General features: G+C 45.1%; 1 protein-coding gene across 1 annotated transcript in view; it reads left to right on the top strand.

The window, feature by feature from the left end:
* LOC144369303 (uncharacterized) overlaps window positions 1–12862 on the top strand; it is a 46333-nt gene that overhangs the window by 22888 nt on the left and 10583 nt on the right. Inside the window, exons 4-5 of the mRNA XM_078028815.1 lie at window positions 3671–3798; window positions 7458–7671. Of these exons, the coding sequence (XP_077884941.1) occupies window positions 7630–7671 (42 nt within the window). The 5' untranslated portion in view covers window positions 3671–3798; window positions 7458–7629. The remainder of the gene's footprint in view (window positions 1–3670; window positions 3799–7457; window positions 7672–12862) is intronic.

The following is a 12862-nucleotide window of genomic DNA, read 5'->3' on the forward strand; positions in this document are numbered from 1 at the left end:
ATAAGGAGAAGGAATTGGTCACACAAGAGACACCAGGAGTGTGTGAGCACAGCGTATGACCCTGTGAACAGGTGGCAGGAAGGTGGCCATTGATGAGCCATGGGGAGAGGCCTGGGTGTGAGCCACCCCTGAAGACAGAAAGCTTTTCCTCTGAGATGAGGAGTAGGATGAGGATGGCCACTTGTAATCCCCAGAGCCCTGGGAGTCCCTGATGGAGTCATTCGGCAAGGGGAAAGATCAAAGGCACGGTGCTGGGGCTGGGGCTCAGCAGTAGAGCACTTGCCTGGCATGCGTGAGGCACTGTGTTGGATTCTCAGCACCATATAAAAATAAATAAATACATAAAGGTCTATCAAGAACTAAAAAAGAATTTTAAAAAACAAAGGCACATAAATTGAATAGAATAAATCAAATGGTCTTTAAGATGATAGGATCACACATCATCTAAAACTCTAAAGACTACACACAAACACATGGTTGGTTTTATGAGAACTAATAAAAGATGTTTCAAAGTGGCAGGATCCCAAGAAAACACACCAAAATTGTTTTAGTTAGCTTTTCCTTACTGTGACCAAAATACCTGACAAGACCGATTTAGAGGAGGAAAAGTTTATTTTGACTCAGGATTTCAGAGGTTCAGTCCAGGTTGGCCGACTGCATAGCTCTGGGCGGGGGGTGAGGCAGAACATCATGGCAGAAGGGTGTGGCAGAGGAGAGCAGCTCAGGGCATGGCCACCAATAAGCAAAGAAACCTCAAAGTCATGACCCCAGAGTCCTACTTCCTCCAGCCACACCACACCTGCCTTCAGTTACCACCCAGTTAATCCATTTCAGTGTATTAATCCACTGATTAGGTTACAACTCTCATAATCTAATCACCTTACCCCTACATTATCTCACATGTGCGCTTTTGGGGGATGCCATGTACCCAAACCATAACAAATTCACTGCATTTCTATGTACTACTACTAATTAATCTGAAAAGAAAATTATAAAGATAATACCATTTTCAATAACATCAACAAAAAATAAAATAGCACTTTGAAATTAACCAAGGAAGTGGAAGATGATAGTGTAATGATAATGATAAAGCACTCTTGAAAGAAATTACAGAACTTATAAATTTGTGGAAGCATCCCATTTTTATGAATTGGAAGACTTAATATTATGATGTCAATACAACCCCAAATCTACAATGTGATCCCTTAAAAAATATCAATGACAGTTTTAAAAAATTTTAGATGTTGATGGAACTTTATTTTCTTCATTTATTTATATGTGGTGCTGAGCCTAGTGCCTCACACATGCTAGGCAAGTGCTCTACCATTGAGCCACAACCCCAGCCCACCAATGACAATTGTAAAAATATTTTTTAAGTTGTCAATGGACATTTATTTATTTTTATGTGATGCTGAGGGGAAAAAAAATACAACCCAGTGCCTCTCACATGCTAGGTAATCACTCTACCACTGAGCTACAACCTCAGCACCCAATGACAATTTTTGCAGAAAAAGAAAAACCCATCCTAAAATTCTTATGGAATATCAAGGGAATCCAAGTAGCCAATCCAATTATGAAAACGAGAAACAATTAGAAGGACCCAAACTCCCTGATTTCAAAACCTACTACAGAGCTACCACAATCAAAACAGTGTGGTGTTGACAGGAAGCCAAACAGAGATCAATGGGACAGAATAGAATGCCCAGAAATAAGCCCTTGTGTATATGGTCAAATGACTCTTGATAAGGGACACAAGACCATTCAATGAGGAAAGAACAGTCCTGTCACCAAATCATTTTGGGGAAAACTGGACATACACATGCAAAAGAATGAAGTTGAACTCTTACCTAATACAACACCTACAAAAGAAAACATAGGGCAGTAGATTCAGGACACTGGAGTTAACAATGATTTTTTTTTTGATAAAATGCCAAAAGCACAGGCAATTAGAAAAAAATAGATATATTGGACTTCATGAAAACTGAAGTTTTGCTCATAAAAAGATAACATCAATACAGTAAAAAGACAGTCCATTGGATGTGAAAAATAATGGCCAACCACGTATTTTTTGCACCACCACACCAGGTGGGAAGCGTAATTCTTAGCAGTAGGCTGTGTATAAAACAGGGTGCTGACCTTAAAAATCCCCAGTGTTATATAATGGTCATTAAGTATGCCTGCTGTTTTCTTAAACAAGGCATTATCTTTTGATGTTTTCCATTATATATTATTTAAAAACCCCTCTATAACAAATACAGACTTCTTTTATGAGGGGTAGAATTAGAGACCCGGGGAAAATTATAACAGTGTATTGGAAGTAACCTATAAAATTACTAAAATTTGAGTATGCATCCTAGCTCCCCTCTTTTGCCCTGGGGAAGAGATTTTGTTTCATTTGCCTTTGATGCTCCCAACACTAATTAGTTAAATGTAATCTGTGAATGGTGACAATCTTCTCACACACACACACACACACACACACACACACACACACACATACACACACACCCCTACCTTCCCCACTCAAAGCTTCCTTAATCTCAGGCTACACATAAACAAGTAGCTAAATGACAGACTCTGGGAGGCCAAGGCCAGGTCTGTGCTGTATCCTGGAATGTTGAACAGTACCTGACACCTAGTAGGACCTCAACATCTCTCTGTCCAGTGTATATAGGACCAGAAATACATGGCTCCCTGTAGAGCAGTGTGTTCAGTTGAATGCACCATTTAAAAGTGAGATTTCCAATCCATGAAACTACAGAAGGCCTGAGGGCTGATGGCTGGGGAAAACGTCCTATGAGAAAGGGTGAGGGTACAGATGTTTGCAGCTCACAGATGTGATGGTTTGTTAGTGTCCCTCAAAAGTTCCCGTGTGACACAGTGCAAGTTAGGAGAGCCTTAACCTAATTAGTGCATTGAACCCCTGGTGAGGACTAACTGGGTGGTAACTGTAGGCAGTAGGGTGTGGCTGGAGGTGGTGGGTCTCTAGGGAAGGCCCCTGGGGTTGCTACTCTGTCCTGATGAGGGGAGCTCTCTCTCTGCTTCCCGGGTGTCCTGTCCTGAGCTGCTTCCCTGCTCCATGCCCTTCTGCAGTGATTTTTAATTATTATTATTATTATTATTATTATTGTTGTTGTTGTTATTTTGTGTGTGTGTAGTGATGTTCTCAACTGTGAAAAGGTATTTAAAAATTGACTCAAATACGCCACCCCCCACAGCAAGGAGAATGGCAGGTGCCTTTTCAGGGGTTAAGTGATTTTCAAAAGGGTGTCCCTGGAGTTTTTATTGAAAACCCCAAAGTTTCCTGATGCATTTTGTTGTGGGAGATATGCTTCCATTCTCCTGTGACTAGGGATTTTTCTTCAGCTTGGCTGAGAATGGGCTGGTCGCCTGTAAGGAATGTGAAGTAGCACGTGTTCTGACTGCTCAATGGACAGTTAGATCAGAACCTAGGACACATGAGTGTGTAAAAGAGTACGTGTAAGAGGTTACGGTTGCATGTTGCCTAATGCAAGTTATTGAGGTGAAGTTCCATTTGTTAATTTTAAAATATGGAAGGAAGTATGGTGCTTGGTCCACTTGAGGATTCACTCAATAGAGTATCAGACTTTGTTTCTTTTTTGTGGCACTGTGGAGATGTGAATGAGAACAAGTTGGTGACATCTTTCAGGTGGAAGCATTCTCTGAGGACGCACTCATCAAGTTGGCCAAGAAGCCATCTTGTGAAGCCCCTGTTGACTCAAGGCTTTTGATGATGAATTCATGGAGACGGTAATTCTTCATGGACCTTTGCATTTGGTGAGTCACGGAACGGATCTGAGTAGATAATCATTTACCAACATGTCCACAATAATCTCACATATTATGCATAACAGGTCATGGCTGGGTAAATATTACCATTTCCTTTTTTGCATTTAAGAAAACTAATAATGACATTATATTTTCTCCCTTTTTTGCCTTGAATTATGTCTGTGTCTTAACCAAGCATGATTGTTTCTGGGTAGGACAGCAAGAACCTGAACTCAGGGATTTTACTGTCATGTGTCAATCTATTGTTTTTCATTGATTTCTATTAATATATCCAGGTTGGCATCTATTATTTTTTTAGCTTTTGACTTTCGCAGCTGTGGGCCTCTTGACAACCATCAACTCCCTGTAAGCACAGACAACTCTATAAGAACCTGAGGATAAATTTCCCTGTGCATGTCCCCTTGTGAAACTGCTTAAGCACCACCTGGTTTACACACAGGTGGAATTTCTAGGTCAGAGTGTGCACGTTTACTTCTTTGACTAAGCACTGCCAGGTGGCTCTTCTGCATAGCCCTACCTGTGGCCAGGATTGTATTATCTAGCTCTAACTTTTGCATGTTGAGTAGATACATAGTGGGAGCACACTGTTTTTGTTGGTATTTTTCTTGGTATCTATTCTGATGCTTTTCACTGGGGGATTTTTTCCTGTGAAAATGGGCTTCCTCTACTTGACCTTATTTTCCTCTTCTTTTTAAAATTTTTTCAATGTGACTTTTTAATTTTAGTTTTATTAAAGACATTGCCCCTTGCTTGCATAGTCTATATCTAAAGCACTAGTCCTTGCTCCAAGGCCCAGCTTGCTCTCAGCTGCCCCAGGAGGGGAACAGTCTTTGGTGGTAGCCAAGAGACACCCCTGCAGGGGGCACAAGTGCTCTGGCCCTCTGGTGTCTTGCCAGCAGTGCTTCCCATGCTCACAGAGGGTTTCAGACACTGAGTCAATGGTCCAGGTGGTCTTTTGTTCAGTCTGATCTCAAATTGAGCTCCTCTGAGAGGTCATATTGAAGTCCTTGTGTGTACCTGACCCATCATTTTAAACAATATTCCAACTTCACTTTTTGTGTGTACGTGGTTCTGGGGACTGAACCCAGGGCCCTGAGCCTGTGAGGCAAGTGACCTACCTGAGCTACACCCTCAGAGACCCCTGTAAAGGTATTTCCCCTCGGCCTCGGGGTCTAAGTTGCCAGGGCTGACCTCGAAGGTTCCTCTTCCTCAGCCTCCCTGGTGGCTGGCATGACAGGCGTGCACCTGGGACTGTCACACTCTAGCCTGTGATGGGAACTCATGTGCATCTGTCCAGGGCTGAGCATGGTTCTGCAGAGCTGTGCCCCAGGCTCCCTGCAGGGCTGTGGAGGCTTCTGCTGCCCAGCAGCCCTGGTGCCATTGCCGCGTCCGGCTAATGGAAACCGAGTCTGGCGAGAGACGTCGAGGTTAAAAAAAAAAAAAAAAATCACAGGACACCAAGGTTCTTCATCCAGGAGGAGGCATGTGCGCACTTTATTGCCAAATTTGTTCTCCTTAAATATCTTTTGTAACAGCTGGGGAAATGACTCAAAGGCGAGGAGGGAAGAGCAATAACTGTGTCCTTGGGTTACCGTCATGTCCCCTTTCAGGAGGCTCGAACAGGTCAAGCTGTTCCGAGAGACACATATGCTTGAGGCAGATAAACTAGAAACCGCAAGCCTGTATCACGGCCTTGTGAGTTGGCCACATTGACATACAGAACAAAGAACTGGGGGCTGAGCCCCCGGGGGGCCAGGGAAGGCCTGCTACCAGCAGCCATGGCCAGGGTTCCTCCAAGCCTAGGGCAGGCAGCTGCCCATTGCTGTAGGCTGACCTTATTTTCTTCTTATGGCCCCCTTACATACCCTGGAGTATGTTGGACTGTTTGTCCATTACGAGTCTAACAGGTCCTCTAGAACCTTCAAACAATTAGGAAAATTCCTAAACAGTTAGTGAGGATGCGCAGAAATTGGGCTAATATTTTGGGAAGAACAATGTTGGATGATATATTCATGGCTTGAATATATCATCCAACATGAAGTTATATTTTATTACTTACAAAATAATAAAATAATGAAGCAATACCATGGGCTGAGCTAAAATAGATCCTCAGAATCTTAGGCATTCTGTAATAAATCTGTGTCACTTGAAGTATAGAGTTGATCGACTCTGAGTAATGAAACAGAACTAAAGGTATCAAAGCAAATGATCATCTGTTTCCAATTTTCTGTGATTTGGTTCAAGTGGTAAAGTAGTGATATTTATTAATAATGGATCAAATAGGTTCATAATTGTTTTAGACAACAATTAGGTGCCTTCAAACTTTAGGATACATGGGCACATTTGAGAACGGTTCCAGCCATTCTCTCATCCTTTGGGTCATTCCCCTCCTATGTCCTGTGAGACATTTTCTATGTGAGGCTTTAAGAAGAAGAAGAGAATATTCTGTAAAGAAAACCTTGTGATCTGTGCAATATCAAGTTGAATGGATTCATTCATAAATCAGAAATTCTATTGAAAGATATTTGTATGAGCCAAATAAAACCTATTTTTAGGCATCCTGGTGAAGACAAGGTTGTATCTTTATGTCTCATTTCCTATTTTTTTTGTTGTTGTTGTTGTCAGAATTAAATTCATATGTTGCCAGACCATTCTATCAGATGTGTAACTAGATGCCATTTCAATTACCCACTTTTACATGGTAGACATTTTTTAATGAACACTGCCTGTCTGCACCTTTTTTAAAAACAGGACTGGGATCAGAAGCCCAAACACCAATGGTTAGCTGGAACATATTTTTCATTTGGCCTATCTGTCAGTATTCCCTGAATCATCTGTGCAATCAGCTTTGTTACTCCTGCTCCCTCACTGGATTTCATAGAAACCATTGCTATGTATAGATCAGGGACATGAATCCCACAACATTGCGTTCTTTGAATATCCAAAGTCCCACTTTTCACTTCGCCATGCCTGAGATCAGCAGTAATATTTATCAGCAAATGTGAGATTTTCAAAGATCCAATTCTATGTGCTCCTTTCCCAAAGAGCCTTAGGCAGGAATATAGCATACATAAATATTAAGTAAAGGCCATAGTTTTAAAATGTCATCCATTGAATAGTTGACACATATCTGAGATACTTTTTATTTTGGAGGAGGTATTATTTAATAGAGAATTCCAACAGCTACATAATAGTGAAATGAGAAGTCTTGCATCCATTTTATTTTGTTTCTGATGATTTTTATGAGTAAGGATAAGATACTTCCTTGTTCCGATGCAGATGTTGCCCACTTCTGTGAATGGATGCGGGGTGTCACCTACTACTTGCATATCTGCATGTTGGGGTTGACACTGCTATTGTACTTGGCAGTTGGCAGAAAGTCAATACTGAAGTTAAGCTCTTGTGTTCTAGCAGGTGTGCTGCAGATCCTTGGTGTGCCACCTTCTGCAATCCATGCTGCTCTGTTCATGTTCCTTATTGACTTCCTGATGAGCATCATGGTCTCCTGGTCTTGAGAATGGCCAAGCACTGCACTGTGAATGTGGAAGATGGGCATGTGGAAGGCTTCAGGGAGGAGGGATCATTGATCATGTACTCTAATCCATGTGCCTGTTTAATGACCTGTTTTTTTATTTTTGGGTTTTAAGGGAGACACTGCCCTCAAACACTTCTGTGCAGCTGGGAATGCAAGCTTCTGCTTCACCTTGAAGGAAGCATTAATGAATCCTTTCCAGAAGACATGAGAAGAGAGAAGTGAACCTCTGGTATCATGCAGGTTCCTTGCATTGCCCATGGGCTAGAAGAGAGAAGAGTTGCTTCATGAGATTTGATCCCCTTTTTCCTGAAAAGTTCCACACAGAGGTGAGTCCCCAGCATGTTTAGAAATCATTTCAGACACCTTTCTGGACGGAATTGAATCAGAGCCCCTGATGATGTGGAAGAGCTAAAGATGGGTTTGCTATGAATTTTCTATTTCATTCATCAGGGCCTGAGTCAAGCCAGTCATTGTGCTGTCAGCGCATGAGCTGCTGGTCAAATGTGAGGAAGTGGTCTTGCTTTATGAAAACACCACCCTGATTCAGTGAGCCAGAGGCAGCCTGGAGTCCCTGTTTTCCTATAAAGGCAGATTGCTGTGGATGGCCTCTGGCCTCCTCATGCAGCCCTGCTCAGAGTAGGGGATTGAGGGTCCAGGCAGATCCCTAGTTCCTTTTGACCTTTATTGCCATTGGGCCACCCCAGGATTCTTGGACTCTACCTGGTCTTCTGGCCTGGGTCAGGGGATGTGAGGTTTGGAATCCCCGTCTGTGGAAGGACCCCAGGCCCCCCAGCCACTTGAGGGCAGGCACAGCCTTCCCTAATTGTGTTAGAGGGGGAGAATTCTCCCACCCATCCTCATCCATGCTCATCCCACATTTTGTAGCTTGACACCTGAGGACCTTTATTCATTGACTTAGTGGTTAGTGGTGATGGTTGCTAAGACTAAGTGACTCTTTCAAGGTCACATCACTTGTATGGTAGGGCTAGAGCATGGGTCTTCCTAATTGATTTCATGGGACTCTCTCATGGAAACTGTGACTGCCTCCTAAACACACACTCCACATTTGGAGTGTCAAAATTCTTGGCACTGCCTCCTTGGCAAGTGTATCTTGTCTTCTACATGGGAATTTCACAATTTTTTTTTTTTTGGTTTGTGGAGGTCATGCAGAAGGGATTTCATTTGAAATAGCCCAAACAAGAAATACCAGTTGTCTTTTTCGCACATGGATGTGTGTAGTGAACATCCCTTTCTGTGTGCTTGCATGCGTTGCTCCTTTGAATTTGTTGAAGAATGGTTGGCTGGGGAGCAAGGTAACGAGAGATGGATATCAATGCTTGTCCAGTATTCTGAAGTGAAGAATGTATTGAGGATGTGAAGGCTTTTCTAGCCAGTTCCTATGGCTCAGTCAGGGATCAGTCAGAGGATTCTGTCTGGTAGACTCTTTGGAGTAGATGTCAAAGTGGCCTGGTCGTACCCTGTCCAGGACTGAATGCTGAGCTTGAGTGGGAGCTTCTTGTTAGTTCAAGCACTTCCATGAGTCTGTCCTCTGTTCTCTTTGTTTGTTTGTTTGTTTTATTTTTTCAGTTTTCAGTGGACACATCTTTATTTTATTTCATGTGGTGCTGAGGATCGAACCCACTGACTTGCGCATGCCAGTCGAACATGTTACCACTCGAGCCACATCCCCAGCCCACTCTGTTCTCTTTTTTCCGAGCAGTTTCTAACAGGAAAGGAGAACAAACATTGAAAGTACGGTGATTGATTATGTATACCACTGTTATTTGAATCAACTTTGTATAATTCAAAATTAACTTTTTGCTAGTAAAATTTCATATGTTGAGTAAATAATGAAAATATTGGGGTTGGGGGATGAGGATGGGCAAATCAAATATTTTTGAGCACCAAGACCTGTTTTTTGTTTTTTTTAACTTAAATCATAAACTGCCAGAGGACCACACCAAGTAGATATTTCCAGAGACAGTGGGAAGGTAGTGGCACATGAGGAAGGGAAGAGCTCTCAGATTGGGAAGAGGGGGCCGCTTCAGGACTCACCGGGCAAGGCACGAGGCTGCTGGCCATGGTACATGCCTGGGCCCACTGAGTGGGGACGATCCATGCTCTGTGTCCCTCTACCCTCCTCTGTAGCTTGTGTTGGCAGCAGATCAGGGAATTGGGGTCAGAAGTGCTCCTAGTAATATAGGCACCAGCCCCCAGAGTGTGTTCCTAGCCCTTCCCCACCTGGCCTGACTTGGTGCTTGTGTTGATGCAGGGCTGAGACCCTACAGTCATCAGAGTGTGTCTGCGGTCCAGATCCACCCTGCATGGCCAACATGCTCAGACCTTCAGCTGGGTCCTAGGCCTGCTACAACCAAACTCTGTCAACTGGGTGGCCAACCACAGAGGAAGGGCCTTCCCTCAAGCTCCAGGGGCTCAACACACTAGGTGTTGGGCAGTCCCACTGCCAAAACACCTCACAGGTTCCTAGGGGACTGTCCCCCAACTCTCCCAGCCCTTGCCCACTCTCCTATTGCTGCCCACGATCTGTGGTTCCCATATGGGCATCCCATCCTGGCTCCAACCTCACATAGCTGGTATCCCCCAGTCTCCCTGGTATCTGGTCCAGACTCTCCTCTTCCTACAAGAATATCAGATATTGGATTTGGTCCCAGTTGAGGCTGTGTTCCATCATGTGAGCTCTTAGCTTCATCACTGTGCAAAGACTCTTTTCCCACACAAGTTTGCATGACTTTTGGCTGGCTAAGAATTTTCAGGCGACACTTTTCTAATGAGTACACTTTCCTTCCTTCTGATCTCCCACCAGTGAGCATTCCTCGCACCCTTGTCCTAGTTCCTTTATGGCAGTTTCCCTCCTTATGGCTGAGAGGACCTAGTGACCCCTGGATTCACACGTTCTCCTTAATCACCAACACACTGCAGAATTCTCCAAAGGGCCATATATGCTCCTGGAAGTTGGTGGTGGAAATAGTTCTCCATCCATTAATCACTCCCTCACTCACTAATGTCCTTGTGTCCTTGAGAAAGGCTCTCCCTTTCCTGGTTTTCCTGAATAGAAATCCTCTTGCATTTTGGATGAATAGGGTTATGGTTTGTGCAGAGGGTGTTGGTCCACTGAGCATCTTAGAGACTGTCCTTTATGGAGCCTAATGATCCTCATTGGGGAATGAGGCCAGGGTCCTAACTGTGGTTAGTGTGAGGACACCCTGGATTCAGCAGAGGGAAAGAAGGACAAGGGAAACTCAGATGTCCCTTCATGGCCCCTGGAGTTAGAGGACTTACCCCTTTGCACCTGGGATCAGGAGACCTCATTTCCTCGAGGACACGCACACTCAGACGTTAATCTTGAGTGTGGGTTCCTTTCTGGGGTCCAGGGCTGTTGTTAGCCACCAGGAATGACAGTGCTCTCCATGCTAATTGGAGCCATTTTTGCCAGGAAAGAGAGCCCATGGTCACGCCTTGTGCAAAGCATCCCACACCAGGGGCTCCCATCCCTACATTCTTGACCTGAAAGGAAGGCACTCAGAGGCAAGGTGGGTCCAACCACCTCCCATGTGTTCACTCATCACTGTGTTCCAGCATCACCCCAGTTCACAGTCCTGATGGGATTGGATGTGTCTCAGCATGTCACCCTCATGAGCTCTACCCTGCCACAGCTGCAGTTCTGCAGTGGGAGAAACTCAAAACCTCAAAACACATGCACATGAAAGAAAAGAGCAAGAGCCAGAGCCCAAACAGGCCAGGTGTGGCAAAGACAGCTGGAGTGCCTAGGTTGGGACTCAGAATTATGTCAGTGGGGTGGCATTGCTGCTGGCACCAGCATGATAACAGAGAGCCAGCCCTGCTCAATTTGGGGAGCAGTGTGTTGGGGAAGGCAGCAGAAATTGAGAGGCAGGATTGAGTTTGGCCCTAGGAGGAGGTTGAGTACAAGGCCAGTGTGGGTTGGAGGGCCTGGGCAGATAGAGAGAGGCCAGAGCACACCCCAAAGCTTAGAGACTGCACTTGATGTCCAGGGTTGTGAAACACTGCCTCCCCTGTTACTCACCACTGAGAGCAAGGGGCATTGATGAGTTCAGTTTGTGTGCGGCTGCATCCAAGGTGGCTCGGCTAGGCACCTCTGTTTCCTTGACTCAGGAGGCTGGGAGTCCAGGCTCCACTGAGTCTCAGCTGGGAGGATCAGAGTCTGAGTTTATGCCTGTGTTCCTGGTAGGATCCATGTTGGCTGAGCCTCAGTGTTTTTGTAATGAGAGGATGGGTGACTGTCATGTCTTTATCACAGGACACACTTGCTAAATGGATTTGTTTGCTCTGAGGAGGGGAGTGGTGCTGGAGACAGGGATGCAGACAGGGGTCATGGACTTGGCATAACTCAGTCTTGGAGGTGATATCCCATCACCTGTATCCACTTCAATTCCCATGAATCCAGAGGCTGAGCCCCCTTGAGGTGAGGGGTGAACCGGTTCTGGGCAGCAGGATGCTGTGGTACCTCGGAGTCTCTGTGAGACCCCAACACTAGACACACTTGGCCCTTTTGAAATCTTAGGAGAAGCCTTGGGAAGTTGTATGGCAGAGGGGAGCAGCCTCTGCATCTCAGTCCCCTCCAACTTGCCATGGTGTAGAGAGGGAACTGCAGCCACGATGGGACGGACATTGGCCACGTCCCTGTGTGGGACACAGGCATGATTGAGTTAGGGTGCATTCTTTGTCTCTCCCCTTCTTGTGATTGTCCCATCTCTACATTTGTGCTTTAGCCACCTGGGAGTCCCATCTCTGGTTTCAGAGAGAATAGAGGGTGTTATGGGCCAATAGACACAATAAACCCTAGAGATTAGATGCTACCCTACTTTCCAGAAAAGACTGGGCACACCATGAGTTGCACAATGATGGGACCAGGGTCCAAAAGCTGCTGAGAGGGAAGGACTGGTTGTGAATGCATTTTTGAAGGCTCCAAGCTGGAACTCTAGTGGCACCAAGCAGGGCAGATTTTGGTGGGGATGTTTGGGTAGTTGTTGGTGAACACCTGCGCACCTGAGATGGGTAGGCATGGAGGAGAAATCAGCAGCCCATAGGGCTTTTGAAAGTGGTCTTATGTGAAAAGAGGCTCAGGTATGGGCACAGGAAATGACATCATTGCCTTGACAATGGATCAAACAGAACATGGAACCCTGGTATCCAGGCACCCACTTCACTGACCAAGCCATCCGAGCTCATTTGGTTGGAGAAACTGGAGGGAGAAGGATGTTCTCCTGTCCTTGCAAACAATGCCGAGCCTCAGGCTCCCAGGAATCTCAGGGGGGCCAAATAGCCCTTTTGTGGATGCACTGGGTGAGGCTTCATCTTAGACGCCAGAGCCTCTGGCGATTGTCGCAGAGGAGCTCAAGAGTAACAGTGAGTAGCACAGGGCAGGTGAGCCCAGCAGGCCCTCTAGTCTGATCCCTGATGAATGGCCCAGGACTCCTATTCTGACTCTGTGTGTGTGTGTGTGTGTGTGTGTGTGTG

The sequence above is a fragment of the Ictidomys tridecemlineatus genome, chromosome 12, assembly GCF_052094955.1.
Source record: "Ictidomys tridecemlineatus isolate mIctTri1 chromosome 12, mIctTri1.hap1, whole genome shotgun sequence".
Lineage (NCBI taxonomy): Eukaryota > Metazoa > Chordata > Mammalia > Rodentia > Sciuridae > Ictidomys > Ictidomys tridecemlineatus.